This window comes from Choloepus didactylus, chromosome 4, assembly GCF_015220235.1.
Source record: "Choloepus didactylus isolate mChoDid1 chromosome 4, mChoDid1.pri, whole genome shotgun sequence".
NCBI classification, from domain to species: Eukaryota; Metazoa; Chordata; class Mammalia; order Pilosa; family Megalonychidae; genus Choloepus; species Choloepus didactylus.
This window is the reverse complement of record NC_051310.1, coordinates 70802411-70828343: the sequence shown is the minus strand read 5'-3', so window position 1 is coordinate 70828343 and position 25933 is coordinate 70802411. Positions and strand designations below refer to the sequence as shown.

The window sequence follows — 25933 nt, the reverse complement described above, 5'->3', positions numbered from 1 at the left end:
CATGTTTTTAAAAAAATAAATTTCTATTACCCTATCATCCATCAATGCATTTTAAGGTGAGCTGACACTAATACCTATTTCTAATCCTTTTAAATCCCTAAAATAGTAAAATAGTCTTTCTTTAAGCTAAATTTTCAAAATGGCATAACAAGGATTTGATTTCTGAATTCATCACTGACTTTAGACTTCAAACTCTGAACAAATTTAACAATTAAAAAAAACTTAAAATCAGAACCACCAAGGGGGGGCAAAATCAGTTTTCCACATTTCTGAGCTTTAAAAAACTCACTTCTTTATCAGACTTTCAAAATTGCCTCTCACTGCAGGGTTTATGAATTTATTCAGATTCTGAATAAATTAAAAAAAAAAAAGAAAAGAAAAGACTCCAGCTCAACTATATAGTTTAGATCTTCTTGGTAGTGAATTTGAATTTCACTTTTGTACAAAATTATATAAGAACTAAAAATTGAGGCATGCTGGAGGTGGCAGTGACTTGGCAGTGACAGGAATGCAAAAATTTCACTCCACCCTTTACCCCAGGGAGCAAGCAAATCACCTCTGTGACACACCTGGTCTCCACCAGCCTTGTGGGTAAGTACCCCAAGATTGCTTCCAAACTTGTATCTCCCAGACAGAAGAGCTAAAAACTGATGATAACCCCATGTACCAGCTGACTCATTTTTGAAAGTGCGACCCTCCAGCATCAGATGTCATATTGGAAGGAGGCAGAGCAGGCGTGTAAAACAAAAAAATAAACCTGCTGGCACTAAGGGAAGAGAGGCAGATTAGAAAGCTTTCAAACACGTAGGCAGCAAAAATTTTTAAATTAACAGGAAAAGAGAAACACAAAGAGAAGGAAAAAATGAGGACATGATGACAAGGAAATTAAAAAAATATTGCAAAAAGATAAGACAAGGCAAGGAAAACAAATCCAAGTCTTAGAAGCATAATTGTAACCATAGCAAAGTTTTGAGATTCTGCCATGGGACAGAGGTTAAATAATCATTGAATGTTAAGTACATACTATTTTTCTGATTTCTGTTCCCTAAACAAGAGAAATGTGAACAGTAGTATCAAAATATCACCAAATTATTGGTAAATACACTAGATTATCACTTAATATTAACATACATTAAAGTGAGCTACTAAAAACCAATAAGTCAAACTAAGTAATTTAAACCAATGCAATTCAGAAAAAGGACACAAGAAAGGATTGAAAGATTATTATCCGAAAGTAGACCTATCCTTGGTCATTTAAACATGTTTAGCACAAATTGGATATTCATTTTTAATCAAGAGAAAAGTGAATATACACAGAATAAGAAACACTTTTCTTGCATCGGGTAATAAATAATAATACATGTCTAAAGAAATCTCTAAGTCATCCTGTTTATAGTACATTTCTGCACATTTATATTCTAAGTAAGAGTTACCAAAAACTATCCTAAAGTCAAGAGTCAAACTCTCAAAACCATGAAATATCTACCAAACAGCAACAGTTCTCAAACTTTATTTTGGCTCCTTAAAACGCTTTACTGCCAAGTGACTGGAATTTTTTTAAAATCCAGTACATGCTTATAATTTTGCCAAATTCAGAACATATAATCAAAGGGAAAAAAGTACTGACTTAGGATAACCTAAAATTTGTCAGAATAATAAATCAGAACATAAAATTTAAAACTGTAACAATAAGCAAGTAAAATTAGAAAATAAAAAATCCTGCAACAGTCTCAATTTTAGGTCTTGATTTAGATTGCAGAAAATGTGATCACAAACGCCCACTATTCTGAATACTGCAGCATGAGCTAGCAAATTCAAATGGTGGCTCACTTCCAATAATACTGGGTGCAGCTTCTCCATCCTGCAAGCCACTCCTTTTACCTCCACTGTAACTCTCTAGGAGAGAAAAGTATACTAGTTTTATTAAAGTTGTAAAACTTCTAGAGAAGTGTTAAACTTTCATCACATAAAAGGCACATTTAAAAATGCATATTAAAAAACTTTTCAAGTCTTTTTAAAATAATACTCAGAATAAAATTTGTATTTAAAAACTTAAATTTTTTGAGAAACACAACTGTTCATTCATACAGATGGGTCTTGGTGGTGGCTACTGGTATTTTCAAAGGGGAAAAAAAAGCACTAAGAATTTTAGGAAGGAGATTAAATGAAGGAGGTCAACTCTTAGGTCCACTATTCTTAGCAGTACTCCCGCAAACTACACATTTTTTTTTTCCCATTTTTACAGCATGCCTATTACTTTACAATGACAGCCTCTTAAAGGCTGTAAAATAATGTTCAAAATTACCTTTTACAAGCTGTGGCCATTCGGTGACATCAGGGTGATCACAGCTTTGAGTCACTGATTAAAAACAGGTTGTCTCACCAGTCTAGCTGCTAACTTGATCTGAGCGTAGGTTTAATAACTCTAATAAATTAAACAAACCTTTAGTTAGAAAATTTTGTTACTATTATAAACCCAATTCACTGTTCAAAAAGTAATCTTCAAATCTTCAAATTAAGTGTCAATTCAAAACTTATCTGGAGAATAATTATAAAAATGCTTTTAAGGACTGTTTTCCAGCATTATTTTCCTTACATGATCTATTCATTTAAGAAAATATGTTAATAATCTCTTGTACTTTTATGGAGTATTATAGTTTACAAAGCACTTTGATAAACATTATCTCATTTGATTCTCACAACAACTTTGGTTCTACTTAATCAGAGTAGATACTACAGTAGGAATAAAAAACAAAAAGTTAACCAGCCTCACTCAGAGTGACTGACTTGCCCAAGATTTTAGAATTAATGTTGGAGCTAGGACTAAAACTCAGGGTCGAGATTTTTTCAGTCTGGTGTATAGTTTTGCTATAGAGAATTTCATGATTTAAATATACATAAATGAACAAAAATTTAGAATATGGACTTTGAACCCAAAATGGGGACTCAACAGCTTAAAAGGGACTATTTTATAGGAAAATACTTAATGGAATAGTAGATAACATACACATTCACACAAATATATACAATGAAGTCTAGGGTGGTTTAACATTAGCTAAAACCTCTTGGATACTGCATCAACAAATGTTTACTCTTTCTTAGCTATAAACTAAGATTCAATTTCCTGAAAGAATACAGCAAATATGAAAAATACCCTCCTAGAATCTTTTGATGCCCTTACTTGACCCTAGCATAACTTTCCTGATTGTCATGGTTCAAATTTATCAGACATCCTAATCATATTATAGTTCTGGCAGAGATACCATACATGTTGAAATACCCCAGGATCATAGCTTATATCATGCAACTAGTTTTTTCAGTCATGATCACCTCATTAAGCTCTATATCCATGCCAAATGTGAGAAGCAAACTAAGGAAAAATGAGAAAGTGAGAAGTGAAAGAGAAAAATTCTTTGTAGCTAACACTTTCAAACTAGTCATAGACAAGCAGAGAAGGTGTTTACCAGCATGGATCCAGAACATATTATAAAATAGCAATGTATCTGAAAAGTCTAAGAAAATGGTCAAAACATCAATGTTTGAGTCTAGATGAAGGTGAGAGTTGGTCTCTGTATATATAAGTAACCTCAGAAAGGATTCCAGTAAATGTTTAGAATCCCTGGAATAACAAACTCAAAATCACCGATTTCTATATCATAGCTACAGGCAACAGCATGTCTCTAACAAGAACCTAGTTCATTCCTGAGGTCATATGGGTAGGAGGTAATGGTGCCCCTGAAATGAACAATGTTTCATGACATAGTCCCCTCCCTGGTTTACATGGGCTAATAGTATTGTACATTTAGAAAATGCAAATGTTATACAAGTCTAATTTTCCAACTTGAAAACACAAAAATAAGTAGTCAAAACTATCTTAAATGACTAAGGCCAATTAATATTAAATAGCTATGCATATTGTGAAAATTACTGAGTCTGGTTCCCTCTTCTATTGCTCCTCCTTCATAAGGTCCATGGCTCAGCAATGCAAAAGACAGGCTCCAGAGCCAGACTGCCTGGATTCAAGTACCAGTTTGGTGACTTACTAGCAGGGAAATCTTGGGCAAGTTACTTAACCTCTCTGAGTCTCAGTTTCCCCATAGGTAGAATTAAGATAAGAGTGGTACCTATTTCAGAGTGGTACCTATTTCAGAGGGCTGTCATGAGGACAAATGAGCTAACATTTAAAGTGCTCAGAACAGTGCCTGGCATGGAGTAAGACCTTGGCAAATGCAAGGCATTATTAATACTTAGAGTCTGATGGCCAAACCTGTGCCCCCAAGCCCCAATCTTCTTATGCACATTATTTTAACTCTCCTAGCACACTAATCTCTTCTAAATTCTTTCAGCACCCAACTTGAGTCCCTCATACAGTTGACCTGATAGCATAGTTACTTAGGCAGCTCTGTTTCCCCGCTAGACGTAAGTACTTTGAGAGTGGGGAATATATTAAAATTGTATTATTTTGTACATCTCTTATTAGCACCTAGCACAATGCTTTGAAAAATGATGGCCAACCAAACACACCTGCCATTATTCTAACATTCAGTCCCCAAGTAGACAAGTCAAAACATTAAGATATACATGCAATATGAATTCTAAAAAATACAATAGAAACATACCATATTTCGCCAAACTTCTGATGAGCTGCTGAATTCTAAAATCAGGTTCTTACAGATTTTTAACCTAAAATATAAAACACTTCACTCAATTCTTTTTACATAAACTGGATAAACTTTTAAAATTTAATAATTTTTTACTAAAATATTTGACTAAAATTCATTATAAAATAAAAGCAAACTCATTTTCTATAATATTTATGAAGATCTCAGAACATATCAATAGGCAAATTATCCTCCTGCTGTTGTCAGGATGTGTGGAAGGGTGGCTGGGCAGGCCTTGTGGCCTGAGTATTTTTGGCTGTCAAAGCCACGTTTCCCACTCTCATTCACAGAGCTTACTGCTTGTCATTTCTTTACCCTTCCCTCCCTCCAAAAGGGTCAAAACCCCATGAGAATATATGAAAACTGTTTGATCACATGCCTCTATTCCCTTCAGACACCTACCGCAATTTATCTTTTAATTAACCTCTCTATTCTGAGACTCTGTTGTGTTATGTTCAAGTATGGGCATTTGTGCACTATCTCCCAGAAGACAGCCCTGGGCGCAAGTCCTCCGACCACAGTCCTTACAGTCCTCTATCTGTTAGATGGAGATAATACCTACCTACTCTTTTAGATTGTTACAAGTATGAGAGATAATATATCAAATATATGTAGAGCAATGCTTGGCACATAATAGGATGTCAATATATAGTAGCAATTATTATTTCTTAAACCTACCAATTAATAGGTCTATCAAAACTTAACTCATCAAAAAAAAAAAAAAAAAACAAATTCTGAAGCTTAAAACATGCTTCCAATAGTCACGTAAGTTCTTAGCTCATTTCTATGCAACCACAATGTTTCTTAGTGAGGAAGGAATTGAAGTCTTTTATTATCATACATGACGAAACCAAATCCCAAAGATTAAGAAAACCACCCATTATTCTACAGGTTGACAGCAGAAAATGAATAAACTACATATAATTATTAAAAAAAAACAACAACAAAATAACCAGGTTAAGACCTAAGTGAGATGATTCTCAAACTTTCATCTATACCAGACTCTCTTGGTAGCCTGTAAAGAGTGCAGGTTCTTGGGTTCTACTCCTCAGAGAGTCAGATTCACTGCATTAGGTGAGACTACACACAACGTGGCCCAAACCTGCTAGCTCAACCTATCTCCCCAGACTACACCAAACTTCTAGAGAACAGATGTATCATTCACTTTTACACTTCCAGTACTTGAAAATGTTCATAGAATACATAAAGGAACATCTTACAGAAGAGAACATGTTTCCCTTAGGTAACTTACTTTGGGTCACTTAACTACTAAATACAGAGTTAGCATTCAAACCCACATTGTCGAATTCTCAAGACCAGGCTCTTTCCCTTATACCATACTTGTCACTTTTAATTTATACTCAAATCCTATACATTTTATCTTTGAGATAGCTCTTGCTTCCTTTTTTGCCCCACACTTACCAACACTATCATACTACATACTCTCATTACTTAATTGGGTTTCCCTTGTGCCAGTCCATCCTCGACTTTGCTTCCAGAACTACCTTCTTAAAACTCTAATCTGGCCATACACCATGTTCAAAAGCTTCTGTGGCTTCCCAATGCCCACAGAATAAATTTCAAACTCCCTCACATATCATTTGAGGCTTCCGCCATACGGCCCGCACCCACCCCTTACTGCCCACTATATGACATCATGAGGTACCCATCACTGGAATACTGGCTTTCACACACTGGCTATCTATATTTTGTACTTCAATGTTTTGCTGCCCCAAACCTTTACTAACCTTCACTCTCCAACACCTACCCATCTATCCTGCCCTGTTAAAAATCTTACTCTAAAGGCTACCTCTGACAGAATTCTTTAAGCTCTTCTTAAATAACCACAATCCTTGGATCCTACTATGCATTTCTAATACCATAATAGAATTTATTGTTTTCTACCTTATATTATAGCTATCTGTGTACATCTGTCAGGTCAGGGCCTCTAGATGTAAGCTGGTTGATGTTGAGAAATATCAGTATTTTTATTCTCAAAGTAATGGTGACACCTATGTTAACACCACACTACCCCTACAAGAAAAACAAAAAGGAATCAGGACTCTTGGCCTGACAAAAGATTTTGAGATAGTTACAAATGCAATTTATGGATGAGCAAACAAGGATATCATTTCTCCTCAAATTAACACAAATTTAATCCGATGCCAATTTAACAAAAGTTTATTTCAAAGAGTAAATATTTAAGAATAACCAAGAAAATGCTGTATTTCTAACAAGAATAATATTCCCTTCCCCAGGGAACTTAACCTACCAAATATTAAAGTAATTAATTTAAATAGTATATTTTAATTTAAATACCATAATTACTACTACTTTAAATAGTATACTTACTTTAAATAGTATAATTAACATCAATACAATTCCTTCAAGAAACTTTAACATGTATCTACTAAAATGGAACCTTTGCACACCCTCTGATTTAAAAACTCCTCTCCCAAGTATACATCAAACAGAAGTGAGAAATTCACTGGAATATTTAGGGCAGCAATATTCTTAATAACTCCAAACCAAAAGCAACTAAAATGTCCATCAACAGCAGAATGGATAAACTGCAGCATATTTATAAAATGGAATACTATGTAGCCACAAGCATAAACAACTATTACAACAGTGAATTAATCTCACAGATACAATGTTGAGTGAAAGAAGCCAGATGCAACAAAATGTGTACAGAGTCTAGTGATATAAAGTATTTTAAAAAGGCAAATTTAATCTATGCATTATAAGTCAGGATAGTGGTAACTCGTGGGGGAAAACAGTAGTGACAGAGAGCACAAGGTGCTTCAAAAGTGCTGCTGATTTATTTCTTGCTCTGAATGCTGGCTACATGTGTATTCAGTGTGTGAAAATTCAACAAGCTTTGTACAACTATAACTCTTCTGCATGTATATTTCAATCAAAACTTTTAAAAAATAAATGCATGATATGGCATTAGACATAGAAAGAGTTAAGTCCAGAAGAATATCCACAAACATATGACATTGCTTCTTGTCAAAAACAATAAACTGGAAAAATACATGAAATAGCTGTTTTCAGACACTGTGGACAACAGGCAACTCAGGACTGTGATCCATGAAAGAATGGAATCAGATGAGGTGAGCTCTATCAGTGCTAGGATTTCTACCTGGAGAAGCCTAAACTGCGGTCCGGCGGGGGAACCCAAGCAGAAGACAGCAGTCCCACTCAGATGAGAAGAAAGTGAGCGGAGTTCAGGAGGTTGAGGTGGGAGAAATTTGTGAGGCAGAGTGCCATAAAGGAGAGTTATGCTGAGAAATCTGCTTGAGGTGCCTTTTGACGCAGTTGCATGAGTAAGGTGAGAGACTTCATGAGGCTGGGAAATGAGAAGCCGGGGAGCTGAAATATTCCCTGTGTTCTTACAGAACTGGGAAACTCCTAAATTCTCTCCACTGGGGGCATTTAGTAGAGACCCCAGAAGAGTCATGGCTTAGTCACAGCTAGTAGCCTTAAGGTAAAACTTTCTCTAGACACACCTTAATATCTAAATTTGATCCCCCTGTAGAGATGAAGCTGGCAAACAAGATACTCAGCTGCCTGCTAAAACAAAACTCAACCGTCTAAAAGACAAAAAACTTCAGTTCCGTTACAGAGTAGTATTACAATACCAGCATCCAGTAAGAAATTCTACATATGCAAACAAGTAGGAAAATATGACCAACACCCAAGATAGAAATCAATTAATAGACAAAACGGATGCCTGTAAACCTCAAAAAAAAAAAATAGAAAAAGAAAAACAGAAAAGAAAGAAAGAAAAACTTAAAAAATAGAACATTCCCAGAAACACAAGAAATCTATCTTGTGTCCCATCCAGTCACTACTCCACCCCAAAGGTAACCATTATCCTGACTTTTAACAGCTAAAGTTTGTTTTGCCTATTTTTATAATTTACATAAATGAAATCACACGTTACAAAATAAAGGTACTTGGCAGTATCTAGTTAATTTTTAAATGCATGAATGCTAATGGCCTAACAACCATATATGTAGAAATCTACCAAAAGAAATCATAGCAGACCATTGTTATAACAGCAAAAACTGAAAATAACCTGAATTCCACAATAGGGAAAGGTTTCATAATATACCATGAACTCTCAGAGTTAATTCCTAGTTCAATTCTAAATATTGATGGAAAACAGTCTTCCATCTCAGATTCACTCTTCAGGACAAATATTCCTTAATGTCTAATTTCCCACACATTTTAAATAAATCACCCTTTTCCTTTCTTGTTATTTCCTTTTCCTTTTTTTTCTTTTCTTTCTTTTTTTTTTTGGCCTTAGCTTATACAGTAAAATTGTCTTTTAGTTAAGTGGGCACCTGAGATGGTACATAATTTAATGCAGTAACTGAAAAAAATTCAGCTCCCTTCTCCCAGCAGCTCAGGCCAAAAACCTTAGTGTCATCTTTTATTCCTCCTTTTATTTCACACTTAGAGCTGATCTATTACCAAATCCTATGTGCTGTAGTTTCAACATATATTAAGAATTCAACCACTTTTCACCACCTTCATTGGTATTACCCCATCCAACCCAACATCATCTCTTACCTAGATTATTCCAGTGGCCTCCTAACTGGTTTCTCTCAATTCTGCCCCTGACCCCTTTCAGTCCATATGCTCAACAAAGCAGCAAAACATACACAGACAACTTCACTCTTCTGCTCAAAACCCCCCAATGGCTTCCCATCCCCCTCAAGCGTAAAAGTCAAAGTCCTTTCTATGACAAGTAAGGCTCCAAATGATCTTCACCCTCCCATTATTTTTCTGACTCTATTTCCCATCACTGACTTTGCCAAAGCCACAATGGTCACCTCCCTGCTCTTCAAACATATCAGGCCCTCTCCCACCTCAGGGTTTCCATACTTACTATGCCCTTTGCCTGAAACTGTCTTCCCATGGATCCACATAGCTAGCTAGCTCTCTCATCTCCTTCAGGTCTTTACTGAAGTTACCTCTTGGTGAGCTTTTCTCTGTCAACCCATTCTGAAAGTTCCACTCATCCCTGCACCCTAAACACTTCTCTTACTTATTTTTTCTCCTTAGCACCATGTAACACATATTTTACAAATCTTGTTTTTAATTTCTCTTTCCCCCACTAGAACATATGCTCCATAAAGGCAGGGATTTTGATTGGTTTTGTACACTGCTGTTTCCCCTGTATCTAGAGCAACTCCTGGCACACAGAAAATAGTCAATAAATATTTTCTAAGTGAATGACATAGATATGCATGTAGCCATTCACCTGGAAAATTTTCAATAAAATACCATTAAGAGAAAAAACAAGTTGTAGTGAATACAAAATAAATATACAAATGTATATATAAGAAACTCTTAGAAGATAACATAAGGGTAAATCTTCATGACCCTGGTTTTGGCAATGGATTCTTAGATGTGACACCAAACGCACGAGCAACAAAAGAAATGAGAGACACAAGACTTAATCAAAATGAAAAAACACCCTGGAGAACGGGAGACAATATCTGTAGGTCATATATGTGATGAGAGTGTAGCATCCAGAATAAAGAAGTCTTACACCTCAACAACCAAAAACACAATTTTTTTTTTTTAAATGGGCAAAGGACTTGAATAGACATATAAAGATATAAAAACGGCCACAAGCACATGGAAATATGCTCAATGTCATTAGGGAAATACAAATCGGAAACACAATGAAACACTATTTCATACCCACTAGCCCACTAGGATGGCTATAATAAAAAAAAACAAAAACAAATAAACAAACAAATGAAAATAAGTATTAGAGAGGATGTGGAGAAACTGGGGCCCTTATACACTGCTGGTGAGAACGTAAAATGGTTCAGTCACTGGGAAACTCAAAAAGTTAAACATAGAATTATGACAGGCCCCAGCAATTCTGCTCCGAGATATATACCCAAAGGAACTGAAAACAGGTACTCAAAACAAATACTTGAGTATTTTATGAATACATTCATAAAAGCACTATTCACAACAGCCGAAAGTGGAAACAATCCAAGTGTGCCATCCAATGATTAACAGACACATAAAGGTGGTGTATCCATACAATATAGAATGACTCAGCCATATAAAACCATAAATAAAGTGCCGATACGTGCTACAAGGTGGATTAACCTCAGGAACATTAAGTGAAAGAAGCCAGACATGAAAGGCCATATATGGTATGATTCCATTATATGAAATGTCTATAAAAGGCAAATACATAGAGACGGAAAGTAGATTAGTGATTGTCAGGGGTTGAAAGACAGGAGAATGGGGAATTCAGATAATGGATACAGGTTTCTTTTGGGGTTGAAAAAAATGTTCTAAAAGTAAATAGTGATGATGGTTACACAACTCTGTGAATACACTAAAGACCACTGAAATGTACAATTTAATAGGATGAATTTTATGGTATTCAGTTACATCTCAGCTGTTAAAAAAAACTGTAGCATATGCATGGCCCAATTCTTTTAAAGACCTAAAAACAGGAAATATACTACAGGTGTCTGCACTTTACAAATATCTTATATCTGTTCGATAATTTTCTTCCAGGCATTTTTTCCCTAAATTTATACAAATGTTAACAACTATTAATTTTAGGAATTAGCTAGGAATAGAAAAGGAACCTTTCACTTCTTTTTCTATTTAACAAATATATTTTTGGAATAGGGCAGGAGCTTCATTGATGGTTCATACCCATAAAACAAAACACAATGAGGGTGGCTTTCGGGTGTGCTGCTATTATTTCTGTTGGCTAAGCAGCTGACAGAGGAGATAGCTTTGCAATTATTTAGTGATTATATACTTAACGGTTTATTTAGTTTTATGTATGTGTTATATTTGACAATAAAAGTTTATAAAATATTTTTTTTGCTTTTTGCTTTTCTATATTTCTGTATTTCCTAACCTTCAAAAATAATTAATTTTATACACTAACATCTGAGGAGTGGAGAATGGCAACCAACCACAAAATACAAGAGACTCTCTAGGAATCTGAAAATGTTAGAATCCCTGGGATCTTTCCATGGTTTAAGGGAATAACTTAATCTAATACTTAAAACTGAAACTGCCAGAAAACCCAGGTAGTATGGTCACTCATATGTAAGAGAATAACTTTGGAATAACATTCACAGTGCATTAGAAAAGAAGTGAAATCTCCTTCTAAAGCAAACCTCAGCCTTCCCCTCTCTTTGGATCCTTCAAAAGTTTTTTGAAACTAAGTAAGTCATATATATTTACCTATATGATTCACCAATATTAGAATGTTATTTTCACCCATCAAGTTATGTTTATTTAAATTTTTATTATGTGGCTTCCAGCAAGTGGGAGAATCTCATCTGAATGTAGTTGTCAGTGTCATCTCTAAAGGTTCTTTAGAAATTCCAAATTACCGGTGAGGGGTGGTTGGTGGGAGGCTGAATAGCAATCCTAAAGATTTCAAAAAGACCTTTCTTTTTCATTTTGAAGATATTCTGAAATATAGAAGATATTCTGAAATATAGTACACTGAAAGCTATTAAATTTAAAGAAATATACAACATGAGGTTTGAAATGCAGAAAATTCTGAATTTGGATTACTTTAAACAGTATATATTCTATTACTAATATAGGACATGACACACTGTCAGCTCACTTCAGAAAACCATAAAAGAAAATGTTAATTAATCTGTGTGTGAAACAGAATTTATCAGTAAGTATACATGTCACATACAGTAAGCACTCTAAAGACAGTTTTTTTTTTCTTTAATTCCCAAACCAAAACTTCAGAATATTTACAAGGGTAAATATTTAACATCCTTATTTATAGCACATGGTAACATTATCAATATTGGTGCAAAAAACACATAGGTAAAATACATAGAATTCCTTAAAAAAAAAAAATAAGATAATTAGTAAGCTTCAAACAACCTGTAGTTCTCCCTATGAACCAACAGCTTTATATAGAAAACACTGCTGGGCATTTTATCCTTTTCCTTCCCAAAACAGCAAGATGCTTTATGTCTTATAAGAGACATGAAAGTGTATTTGTTGGTACTGAGACAAGAAGACTCCTGCAGTGCTACTTCCAGTGCTAAAGGTATCATCTGAGAAGAAAATAAAGAACCTCAGTTTTAAAAACGATGATAAAGAGTATTAAGCAAATGACAGCATGTGACATTTGTCCATTCTGGATGGTAAACACATGTTTTTTGTTACATTATTCTCTGTACTTTTCTGTATATTTAATCTGGGGAAAATTAAGAATTCATTCTGCAACCCAAAGAATATAAAAATAAATGAGTTAACGTGGTAGATGGAGTCCACAGGGCAATTCTCCGACTACCTTCTCACATTCAAGAGAAAGTCTGCTGAGGTAAAATATTACAAGTTTGAAAATGCTAAGCCATCCCTTTGATAAAAGGAGACAGCAATCATTTATGAAAGGACATGAGTGGAAGCAGAGCACTGATGGTGTTTTCATTCAGCCCACAGACATGTAAATTGCGTGCAGCACTACTTGTCTCAAACGTGAAAAGAAACACCTTGAAATGATGAAAGTACATACAATGTGAATACATTAAGAACCAGAAAAAGGCTATAAGCTTACATAACACAAAGAGAAAGGTCAAAAAAACAGTTCACGTTTTGTTTCTGTAACTTAAAGGGATCTGTGCTAGACTAACCTCAATTGACCCCAAGGAAGAGAGAAAGATCACCTTGGAGATCACACTGAGTTGTTAAGAATCATAACATTAGACACCAGAAAAGTTTCATTTAAGGAAGATTTAATCCTAGCTGTGTAAGTGTTCAGGGCTCCTACGCTACCTCCATGCTGTTATCTGTAGCACAACTGCTGACCTTAAGTAGTAACGTCTTATATATGACTCTCTTCTATGAACCACAGTTAATGCCTTACAAGAGGTTCCTGCTCAGATTTCTTGGAATTAAGCTTCAGGAAAATCTTAACCATTAAGGTTCTATGTTCCCTAAAACTGTTTTTCCTTTCAGGTCAATCTTATGCCTGCCATTTACCAAAGTAACACAACAGTTCAAGTAGAGCAAATTACAGAAAGAATTTGACTTTAGATCAATAATACTGAACAATGTAACACTAACCATTAAAATAACCATCATTTATTTCTAATTTAATTGTCAAATTTAAAATAAATTTACATAATAAATATTTCCCACCATAATGTTTCTAAAAAAAGGTTCAAAATGTTAATGGAGAAAAGCATGAGAATATACCAAGATTCCAATCATCTCTGTATTATACTTTTTTGGGCAAGTCACTAAATCAGTTATAAGATCACTTTATATGATATCAATCTACTTTTTCAAAAGCAATTACATTTGAAAAACATAATCCTCTGAAGTGGGCAAAGTATTTACCTTCATTTGACACAAGGAACAAAGTTTTAGAAAGCTAAATGGACTGCTCATGACCAGCTAGAGAGCTACAGAGAAAAGATAAGCCCAAGGTCTTCTGTCACTGAAGTTTATGCTCCTTCTTCCACATCAGTAGTTTTTTGGTGGCTTATGTTCACTGAACTCATTGAGAACCAAAGCACTCAAAATTTTAAATATAATTTTAGAGAGTTCACTGTCACAAGCTTACAATCAAAGACTAATAACTGAGTTTCAGCTAAACATCATGTACAAATACCAGTAAACACAATAGGACTAATACTTAATAATCTTCTTTTTGACTTATTATTCATGATGATGTTTACTTGTTAAAGATAACTGAGATCAAAGCACCATTGGTACCATTTCTGAATTTTTAAAAAATGAAGCTGGCAAAGAAATGTATTGCTATTTATTAATAAGGCATTCATTAAAAAATGTTAATAAATAATTTAACTATTTTCACTGTCATAATGAGAATATATGGGTTTAAACTGTTGTGGCCTCAATTTCAATTAAAGTTTGTAATAAATGTAAATATTTTAAATAAATGAACTATATTAGGATATGTTTCTAAAGATTAACACAAATTATTGTCTGTTTATATTTTCTGTAATTTTACTCCCTTTATTTTATTAGGAAAAAAGCCCCTTTCCTTATACTTAGTGCTATCTGTGCTCAGAAAAGGTCTCTTGGTGGCATCTTGTGAAGGCTGTCCTCTATTAATAGTATAGGAAACACCCACTTATCTCCAAAAGAATGGGTGGGTAACCACAAAACAAGTGTAACTGTTCCCAATAAGTAAGACAGAACACGTGCCACTGTAGGCAAAGAGCACTGAGCTAGAAGAACTCTGCCACCCGGGTGACTTTAAGAAAACCATTTCAAAGCTTTGTGCTTCAGTTTCCTCATGTGCAAAGTGAGGAGCAGTTGATCAAGTATAGGCCCACTCAAGTTAGAAAATTTCTATCAATCTATAACCAGAAGAAAGAAATGATAATCATTACAGAAAAATATCAGAATATTTCTAAGCAACTGATAACATATGTTTATTCATTCATCTTATATACAATACATAATACATACATACACACACACACACAATGTGCCAGATTGGTAGTGTGCTGGGACCAAGACATGAAATAATGCACATGCCAAAAGGTTGTATAAAGATTTTATGTTTTAAAAATCTGTGCCCTAAGATTGGAAGGACATGGGAGAATGTGGCTCTACTATGTGACAGGATTTCACACAAAAAAAGTATTATGTGGAGAAAGTCACTAGACAATAAGCTTCCAAAAGGTGGACATATTTATTAAAAACTTTGTAGCTACTGCACCTAGCTCAGCTCACAGTAGCCACAGCAGGTACCTAATAGATGCGACTTGATCATTTACTGACAACTTACTAATCCATACCCTGGGTTACACACTCTCTGGTAAACACTTGAGTGCATGCCCTTGAAGAATGAGTTCACAACTAGTAAGAAAGACAGAAAAAGGATAATATGATACAGCTGCTTTGAAATCATTCAGAAACTGAGTAGGAAGGCATCTAAGGATATCTATTGGGTGCCTGTGTGTTAGGCATTTTACAGACTTTAATCCTCACAATAATCCCGAGGTAGTTATTGCCATCCCATTTTACAGATGACAAAACTGAGGCTCACCAAGATTAAGTAACTTGCCAATGGTCAGACAGCCAGCTAGAATAAGGTCAGAATTAAAAGCAGGGTCTAACTTCCAACTATACATACTATGATATCTCTGATTAGGAGTGGGGTGAAAACTATTAAAACCAGCCATGCTGTCCTGAACCATTATGAAAATATGTTGGAGACTTTACCCAAGAAGTTTACTTGAAAAGTTACTTTGGAAAGTTTGGCTTCACCATGAAAAACAGCTGATTTTTTAAAAACTACATATGCATGTAATGTTCATTACAGGTCTATAAAAAATGTACATGGAGAATATAACCAGTAATGACTTAAGAAAATAAACATTTAGAAACATCATTTCAAGTGCTTGGGTTGAAAAGTTAAAATATGACCCACAGTTTTGAAACATTCCACTGCCTGCAATATCGAAAACAGCAGCAAATTATTCCAGATTTTTTCAAAGGGAAGGGAGAAGGAGATTGAAATAAAAATAACCTTAAGTTTAAGAAATCCAGCTGTTAAAACATTATAGGTCATAGACACTGTAGTAAGTGGACTGGGCAAGTGGGAAGACAATGTGTTAAAATGTTACATGTCTAGCACACTGCAGGTACAGAACAAATTCTGTTGAATAGACTGGGCAAGAGGGATGAGAAGCGTTCTCACACCTCTGACTAGTAAGTACGGATACCTAAGAAATAATTTTTTAAGCCATGAAAACGTTTCCAATATAGGAAAGATAAAATAAAAATAACTTACAAAATCTCTGAAAAGGAATCAAAACACTGTATTTTTTATCTCTATAAAAGTAGACTCCTCAGGGATGGGGCAATATCCAGAAAATGTGTAAATACTACATAGCACACTAATGACAGTTAATAAATACTAACACATTAAGACTTTCATAGTTTACATTCTAATTTTGTAAATAATCAGTTCCTATTCATTGAAGCTTTTTTTTGGGAGGGTAATGCTTATTAGTGTTTATTTAAAGGGCTTCTTGTCAGCCTTAGGGCTCATCAACAGCGTCATTAATATTGTATTTGCCTCATTAAAAATGTGATATATACCTTAGACTTAAAAAATGGGGTCTAATTTCAAAGCTGTTTCCACTACACATATGACAAAACTCCCCTTTTCTCCTAAATTGTAGGTTTTATTTCATGGCTTGCAAAATAATTTAAATAAACGTCAAGAGATGTGAGAACACTTCTCATTCCACTTGTCCAGAGCATTCAATAAAATTTATTGGGTACCTGCAGTGTGTTTAACATGTAACATTTTAACACTTGTACTTCTTAAACTTTAGGTCATTTCTACTTCACACTCCTCTCCACCCCCAAAAAGTCTGGAATAATAAGTTGGTTCTCTCAAATACTGCAGGCAGTGGAACGACTGAAAACTGTGGGTCATAGTCATATTCCATCACGACTGAGGGTTAACTTTGGACTGTATATCCCATTTGCTATTAGTTTACTTTATTAACCGCATCCTAGTCAGTTAACAATTATAATTCCAATCACATTCGGTACTGTCTCTATTTTAACACACCCATAAGAAGTTTTTAAAAATTTAGAGACCAAATTCTCTTTCTAGGACCCTAAATGTAACCAATGTCTATACTAAAATTATTTTTAAAAGCTTTATGACCTAAAGCATTTGCCATATTTGATTTTGGCTTTTCCAATAAAAACCATTATACCCAGATGAGGAAAATTCCCTTTCCATTCTCTCAACTGAAAAGGAAAAAGAATAAAAAGGGCAACCACTTGCAAATCCGTGTTTAACACAGTCTCTGACAAACACACTAACTCGCGTACAACTTTAGAATCTCGGCGACGAGGAACACATGAGCCGTCTGTGAACACAATCCTTAGGCTTGACACATCAATTCCTCCGTCCTCCCTTTCCACCGGTTCACCTCCCAAAACTCCAATCCACCAAGCACCCGTCTAAAGATTTCTTCCCCAGGAGAGCCCGAAATCTCAAGAAGATCGAGAGCGCTCCCCTTGGCAGGAAAAGGGCAGCTCTCCCCAGACCCCGGCCCGGCTCGGCCAGCCTCCGGAGAGCAAGGCCTACACTTGCTGCCCTGCACGCCCCGCCCCGGGCTCTCTCCTGTTCCCTCGGGCAACAAAACCCTCTGTCCTGCGCTCGGCCAGGACTGACAGTTACGGCGGCAGCAAGCGCTGGCACCAGGAGCCTAATTCTGGCACCAGCTCCTCCAGACTACGCGCCCCCAAACCCCCAAACCCTTACCCCGGCGAGGGGTGGAGGGATCAGCCCAAGGGGACAGAGGGAAGAAGGCCGCGGCCCGTTCCGCCTGGCCCACCCGCTAGGCCGCCGCCAAGACACTGACCTGCCGTCGCCCCCGCGCTTGGGCCGCAGTCCTGGCAGCGGCAGCCGCCTCACTGGTCGTCGTCGCCCTCGCCCGCCGCCTCCGCCCGCCACCGCCTCGTTCCCCTTCGCTGCCGCCGCCACCGCCGGGGCTCATGCGGGACCCGCGCTTTCTTCTCCGGAAGCCGAGGCCGGCAAAGGGAACGCCAGGGACGCCGCGGACCCCACGCTCGTCGCCAGCGGCCGCTGCGCCGCTGCCGGTCCACACCGGGGGCTGCGGGCCGGCTGCCCGAGGCTAGGCCGCGAGACGTTCAGAGACGGCCCGCAGGAGAAGCCGAGGGAGGCACTGCCGCCCGGGGCCTTCAGCGCCGGATCGGCGGAAGCGAAGCACAAGGCGGCAGCGGCGGCGGCTGTCGGGCGCCAGACAGGCAGCTGGCTACGTGGCGGCGGGATGCGCGAGCGAGCGAAGGGCGGGTTGTAGGGGCCCTGTCGTTTCCTGCAGTCACCCCGAGCCCAGCGCCACCATCTTGGGAGAAACACAGAACTCGCGGCCGCAGCGCAAGCCGGGAGGACTGACTGGGCTGGCTGAGTATCCCGGCAGGCAGCGCGCGCCACGGCCGGGAAAAGGCTCCGGTCGGGGACGCTGGGACGGAGACGTGGGGCGGGGCCAGGACACACGCGGGAGGGCGCCGCGCTCCACCTGCTTGCCGTCGGCGCTGGCGCAGGGACCGCTGGGAAGGGGAGGTAGCCGGCGGCTCCGCCGGACTTCTCAGCGTTCGGTCGCCATCTTGGTACTGGTCCGTAGAGGCAGTTCCTCTGCTGAGCCGCCGTCGTTAATGACGCGACAGAAAGAAGGGGAAGGGATACACTCCGGAAACCTCTCGACTGGACAGGAGGGTTGGGGAGCCCCCTGACCACCCAGCCGAGAAAAGTGCCGGGACTTACTCGTTCCTGTTTTGTCGGGGACGAGTCGACTCCGAAAGGCAGAAGAGGCGGCCCCGAGGCCGGGCAGAAGCCACTTCCGCGTATTAGGTCTTTGCTCCCAACCTCTTTCCTCCCGGAGCTGCCCGTGTAAAGATTGCGAGGGTGGCCCGTGAGTGCAGGCCAGGTTTCAGAGGCCAAGGTCATCTGCTTAGTTCTGGCAGTTACAGGATGTGTCACTAGTTTACAAAAGAAGAAAAGGTAAAAGCCTTTTTGTTGCAGTGTTGCTATTCTGTAGGTTGTCGATAGAGACGTGGCCTCTTGATTGACCCTACTTGCTGGGTAGAGTCTAATTTTGATTCAAATGACAACTGAACCCATTTAAAGCCATGTAGATGAAAATCATATTTGGCAGCAGGGTCCCCGTTTTCTTTTGAAGAGTTTATTTATGGCTTTGCAACACTTGATAGCAGAGCTGTAATATCACGAACAGTTAATACTCTTAGAGGCCTTCAATTTTGCCAATAAGCCCTTAAAATAAGTTCCTATTTGGAAGGATGGAAATGTTTTGGTAATGTATAGTGATAGTGGTAGCACAAAATTGTGGACATAATCAAGTGCACTGAAATACATATCTGAATATAAGTAAAAGGGGAAATGTTAGACTGTGTATATATATGTACATGTATGTACATATATATACACAAACACGTGTGTGTATATTTATAAAAAATATATATTTTTAAATCCATGGAGCTCCGTTACACAAATAGGGAACCCCAAGTTAAACTGTGGTCTATAGTTAAAAGTACAAATTTTAAAATGTACTATCATTAGTTGTAACAAATGTTCCACATCAATGCAAGGTGTTATTAAAAGGGTGATATATGGGAATCCTGTATTTTATGCATGAACCACAACTGCTCTAAAACACCTAGAATAGAATATATGGAAAATTAAGGAAAGTCAAGGAAAGAAATACCATGTGAGACTCCATTCAACCAGTATTCAGGTTTTTTATAGCAACAGTCATACATTTTTTTCTAAGTAGCATTATTAGGGTATCCTTTTTTAATATACCTGGGAACAATTAATGTAACCCCCTCCAAAATAATAGAAAATTTAACTAATTATTAAAAACAAGGTAAAGGTGTTTAAATTATTCCAAAACGATTGATAAATAGCAGTTTTAAGCCATGTCCAATTTTATGATATTTTAACTCAGCTCCTTATTCATTCACTGCTTTTATTTTCCTTCACCCCAATTACAGATCTTCATTTGGAAACTACTTGCAGTTGTATTTAATGGAGGGAAATAGAGTCATAAACTTTTAAGGATTTATATTTATCTTTGTTTTGATACATAGGCCAAGAAGAGTGAAAATCATTAAAGGCTTTCTTTTTAGAATAATTAAAAGCAAAATGTTACTACTATAGTTAACATGTGAAGATGCGTTTAGCTATTCTGCTTTCTCTTAAGTAGAACTTGCATAAATGAAATTTAATTTTATAGCTTGATATATCAAAATATGTCTGAAATCCCTGAGTTCTGAAAAGGTTAGGCTGAGGGAAATAAATCTAAGCTTAGATGTCAGAATGACTATATAGTTCTTTATATAGATATTTTGATTTTAGTAGGGCCTCCTTGTAATCTAGGAAATTACTCATAGCCCTTTTAGTTCATTAATGTTAAATATGTGTTCTTGTGTGTGACGCTAGTGTCAGAATGTTACTCAGGACATTTAATACATTTACCATAATGCATTAATTTCTTAAACAAACTTTGAGCTTGTACTATTTACCCAGAACTGTGCCGATAATAAAAGATCAATAATCCCTATCCCTGTCCTTAAGAGCTCATAGTCCAAGGGGAAGTCACACCTGCTATAGTAAAACCAGGGACACTTTTTCAGAGTAATCCAGCACTTCAGTGATCATGGAAGTATTTATTAATACTAATCGTTTTTCTTTTTTAATGAAACATCTTGCCCTAAATATTTGGTTGTGTTAGTTTCCTAGGACTGCCTTAGCAAATAACTGCAGTCTGGGTGGCTTAAAACAGCAAGTTGACTCTCTTCTGGGAGGTCAGAAATCTGAACTCTAAGTGTTGGTAGGGTTGGTTGCTTCTGGAGGCTCTGAGGAAAAAACGATCCCATACCTTTCTAGACCAAGTTTTCATTGTCTGATTTGTTCCCAATATTTAAGAAATACTTTTGAAGGAAAATTAGTCCCATGTAGAACAGTGCCTGGCGCTTATTAAGTGCACATTAAATGTTAGTGGCTTAGTAGTAACAGTAATAGTAGTCATAGTATTTTTTTTTTTTCCTTGCAATTTTTTCCCCCATTTTTATTGAGATTGTTCAGATACCATACAATTATCCAAAGATCCAGAGTGTACGATCACTTGCCCCTGGGTACCCTCATACCATCACACTTAATTTTTGTTCAATTTTTAGAAACTTTTCATTACTCCAGACAAGAAGTAAAGTGAAAGATGAAAAAAGAAAAAAAGAAACGGAAACTAAACCTCCCCTATCCCTAACCAATCCCCCTCAATTGTTGACTCCTAGTATTGATATAGTACGTTTGTTACTGTTTATGAAAAAATGTTGAAATACTACTAACTGTAGTATATAGTTTGTGATAGGTATATAGTTCTTCCCTATATGCCCCTCTATTATTAACTTCTAATTGTATTGTCATACATTTGTTCTGGTTCATGAAGTGATTTCTAGTATTTGTACAGTTGATCATGGACATTGCCCACCATAGGATTCAGTTTTATACATTTCCATCTTTTGACCTCCAACTTTCCTTCTGGTGACATATATGACTCTGAGCTTCCCCTTTCCACCTCATTCACACACCATTCGGCGCTGTTAGTTATTCTCACATCTTGCTACCAACACCCCTGTTCATTTCCAAACATTTAAGTTCATCCTAATTGAACATTCTGCTCATACTAAGCAAGAGCATCTACATTTCTTCCACAAGGCAGGAGGGAGAGTCATAGAAGGTAGAGAGGCAAAAGAAAGAGGAAACAAAAAAAATGACAGCTAGGAAGCAGCAAAAGGAAAAATAACCTTAAATCAAAGTAGAATAAAGAATCAGACAATACCACCAATGTCAAGTGTCTAACATGCCTCCCCTATCCCCCCCTCTTATCTGTATTCACCTTGGTATGTCACCTTTGTTACATTAAAGGAAGCATAATACAATGATTCTATTAGTTACAGTCTCTAGTTTATGCTGATTGCATCCCTCCCCCAATGCCTCCCCATTTTTAACACCTTGCAAGGTTGACATTTGCTTGTTCTCCCTCGTAAAAGAACATATTTGTACATTTTATCACAATTGTTGAATACTCTAGATTTCACCAAGTTACACAGTCCCAATCGTTATCTTTCCTCCTTTCTTGTGGTGTCTCATATGCTCCCCGTCTTTCTCTCTCAACCATATTCATAGTTACCTTTGTTCAGTGTACTTCCATTGTTGTGCTACCATCTCCCCAAATTGTGTTCCAAACCACACACTCCTGTCTTCTATCACCGTGTAGTGCTCCCTTTAGTATTTCCTGCAGGGCAGGTGTCTTGTTCACAAAGTCTCTCATTGTCTGTCAGAAAATATTTTGAGCTCTCCCTCATATTTGAAGGACAGCTTTGCTGGATACAGGATTCTTGGTTGGTGGTTTTTCTCTTTCAGTATCTTAAATATATCACACCACTTCCTTCTTGCCTCCATGGTTTCTGCTGAGAGATCCGCACATAGTCTTATTAAGCTTCCTTTGTATGTAATGGATTACTTTTCTCTTGCTGCTTTCAGGATTCTCTCTTTTGTCTTTGACATTTGATAATCTGATTATTAAGTGTCTTGGCGTAGGCCTATTCATATCTCTTGTGTTTGGAGTACGCTGCGCTTCTTGGATCTGTAATTTTATGTCTTTTACAAGAGATGGGAAATTTTCATTAAGTATTTCCTCTATTATTGCTTCTGTCCCCTTTCCCTTCTCTTCTCCTTCTGGGACACCAATGATACGTACATTATTGTACTTTGTTTCATCCTTGAGTTCCCGGAGACGTTGCTCATATTTTTTCATTCTTTTCTCCATCTGCTCCTTTGCGTGTAGGCTTTCAGGTGTTCTGTTCTCCAGTTCCTGAGTGTTTTCTTCTGCCTCTTGAGATCTGCTGTTGTATGTTTCCATTGTGTCTTTCATCTCTTGTGTTGTGCCTTTCATTTCCATAGATTCTACTAGTAGGTTTTTTGAACTTTTGATTTCTGCTGTATACATGTCCAGTTCTTCCTTTACAGCCTCTATCTCTTTTGCAATATCTTCTCTAAACTTTTTTATTTGATTTAGCATTAGTTGTTTAAATTCCTGTATCTCAGTTGAAGTGTACGTGTGTTCCTTTGACTGGGCCATAACTTTTTTCTTAGTGTAGGTTGTAATTTTCTGTTGTCTAGGCATGGTTTCCTTGGTTATCCAAATCGGGTTTTCCCAGACCAGAACAGGCTCAGGTCCCAGAGGGAAGAAATATTCAGTATCTGGTTTCCCTGCAGGTGTGTCTTAGAAAATTGCTCCACCCTTTGATGCCTTGGGTCCCTGTGCTTTTCTGCCCAGCAGGTGACGCCTGTTAGCCTATAATTCTTGACTGGTGTGAGGAGGTATGGCCGTGTTCCCCCAGGCTCTGAGGTCTGGTTCTGAATGGAAAGGGCCCCACCCCTTTCCTCCTAGAGAAGACAGAGCCCCCAGGTGGAGGTCATTAGCATTTCAGTGGTCTCGCTCTCTGCTTGTGGTGTCTCCACCCTTCCCAGAGTCACAGCCCTGGAAACTGAAAATGACTGGGGCTTTCTCCACTGAGCCAAAAAAGAAAAAGATAGTCCCCTTCAGACCCAGTCCAAGGCAACCCTCCGGCTTTCCCAGGTCAGTCGTCACCCAAAGCCTCTGTCTGTTTTTTGGGGCTGTGTACCTGTAGTGAGCAGTTCACACTCGCTACTTAAAACCCCAGTTGGAGCTCAGCTGAGCTGTATTCGCTTACTGGGAGAGAGCTTCCCTGTGGCACCACGAGGCTCCGCAGCTCGGGCTATGGGGGAGGGGGTCTCCCGACCTGGTTCCGCAGGTTTTACTTACAGATTTTATGCTGTGTTCTCGGGCATTCCTCCCAATTCAGGTTGGTGTATGATGAATGGATGGTCTCGTTTGTCCCCCCGCAGTTACTCTGGATTATTTACTAGTTGTTTCTGGTTTTTTGTAGTTGTTCCAGGGAGACTACTTAGCTTCCACTCCTCTCTATGCGGCCATCTTGCCCCTGAATCCAGTAGTCATAGTATTTTAATATTAGTGTTATCTATATCATTATTTAGCATTACACACTTCATACCTTCACACCGCCACCCTTATTCCTAGAGACCTGTCTAAATCTAGACATCTCCTTACCTCCTGCCTGAAAGTATAAGCTAGCCTTCCTTTCTAACGTTAATATCTTTCGTTCCTTTCTTTCCTTTCCTTTCCTTTCCTTCCTTCCTTCCTTCCTTCCTTCCTTCTTTCTTTCCCTCCCTTCCTTCTTTCCTTCCTTCCTTCCTTCCTTTTTCTTTTGTCTCTTCAAGATTTGATCATTCCCTCTTTTGTCCATAATCTCTCTTGCTCTACTAAATCCATCCCTTTTATTTATAAGAATTTTCTGTGCTTGGATTGCCACTTCCTTCCAAGTCCCTCTTCAACTACTGAAATCTGGTATCTGCCCCCGTTTTACTCTACTTTGCTTGTGTTAATGTCAAATTTGGCATAATGGCCAAATGCAAAATTGGCTTCACCGTTCTGCTTATAAATGACTTCCACACTGCTTACTACTTCCACACTGCTTACCACTTCCTCCTGGAAACTGCTTTCTTTGTTCCACACCCTGCATTCTCCTACCTCTTCCTGTGTCTCTGACCACTCTTCTTCAAGTCTCCTTTGCAGAATCCTCTTCCTTTCCCTGCTCTTTGCCTGTGATTCTCTCCAGGATATCATCCTTGGTTCTTTTTGCTTCCTCTGTTCTCCTTATCACAGAATGTTCTTTTAAGAAGCTTAAATATGTCAGTGGCTCTCCAGGGATAATATCAGAACTCTAAGAACAGAGCTTATTGGATATGGCCCGTGCCTCCTTTCAGGCTCCATCTTCTTCCACTCTACATGAACCCATTGTTCAGGCAATACTTAAACATCTTAAGGGTGTCTGGAACCCCTTTGTGTGGCCTTTATTATACCTTCTAGACTAGTTCAAGTACCTCCTCTGAGAAGTCTTTTCTCATCTCCCCAAGTAGGGTTATTGCTCCCACCTCTGGGTTACTCCTTCCCCATCACATCACCTCTCAAACACTTGCTATATGCTCTCTTGTCCTTGCACTTCTCTCTTCCCTTATGTTCCTTGAGAGCCTAGAGTGTCTTTGACTTTGTTTGAGTTTCAAGTACCTATCTCAGTGACTGGAACCTGGTAACTCCAAAAAATGTTTGAATGAATGAGTGAATTTGCCCTTGCAAGTGTAAAGGGTAAAAGAAAAGGAGAATGTTAAGAACTAAGAACAGCATGTCTAGTAGCGGACTTCTTTACTGAGTTGATGCTTGATAATGTAGCACATCTTTGGATGTTCCACTGTTCAAACATGTCAAGGTACAGAGGTGCCTGCTTGTGCAATTCAATAGGGACAGAAAATTCAGGCAAATTAATTTACAGTGAGAAATCTTAACTTACCCATTCAAAAAGAGCATGATACCATTTACCTGAAAATTGTGACATCCATTAACTAGGAGGTCTTTTAATCTTTCAGGACCACAGTATTATGATCTCTAAAATTAAGATTTTGGACTGGATGATCTATAAAATCTTCTTGAAACTATTACTTGTTCAACCACTAATTTTCACTAATTTCACCTGTATCCAAGACTACGTACAATAGTCTTTCAAGCAGAAATCTGGAATTC

The 25933-nt window shown here is 37.8% G+C and overlaps 1 protein-coding gene across 5 annotated transcripts in view; it reads right to left on the bottom strand.

Annotated features, from left to right (window-relative positions):
* The window catches only part of LOC119531509 (ubiquitin-protein ligase E3A), a 122188-nt gene extending 103491 nt beyond the window's left edge, over positions 1-18697 (bottom strand). Inside the window, exons 1-5 of one of the 5 annotated variants that reach the window (XM_037832828.1) lie at positions 18074-18697; positions 4620-4683; positions 2306-2425; positions 1831-1896; positions 570-766 (exon numbers count right to left, since the gene is read on the bottom strand). Coding sequence is in view for 1 of the 5 variants with exons in the window: in XM_037832827.1 (XP_037688755.1) it covers positions 2306-2325 (20 nt within the window). In the remaining 4 variants the exon portion in view is untranslated. The remainder of the gene's footprint in view (positions 1-569; positions 767-1830; positions 1897-2305; positions 2426-4619; positions 4684-18073) is intronic. The other 4 variants (XM_037832830.1, XM_037832829.1, XM_037832827.1 and 1 more) reach the window with 4 other exon arrangements.
* Positions 18698-25933: the final 7236 nt, after the last annotated feature.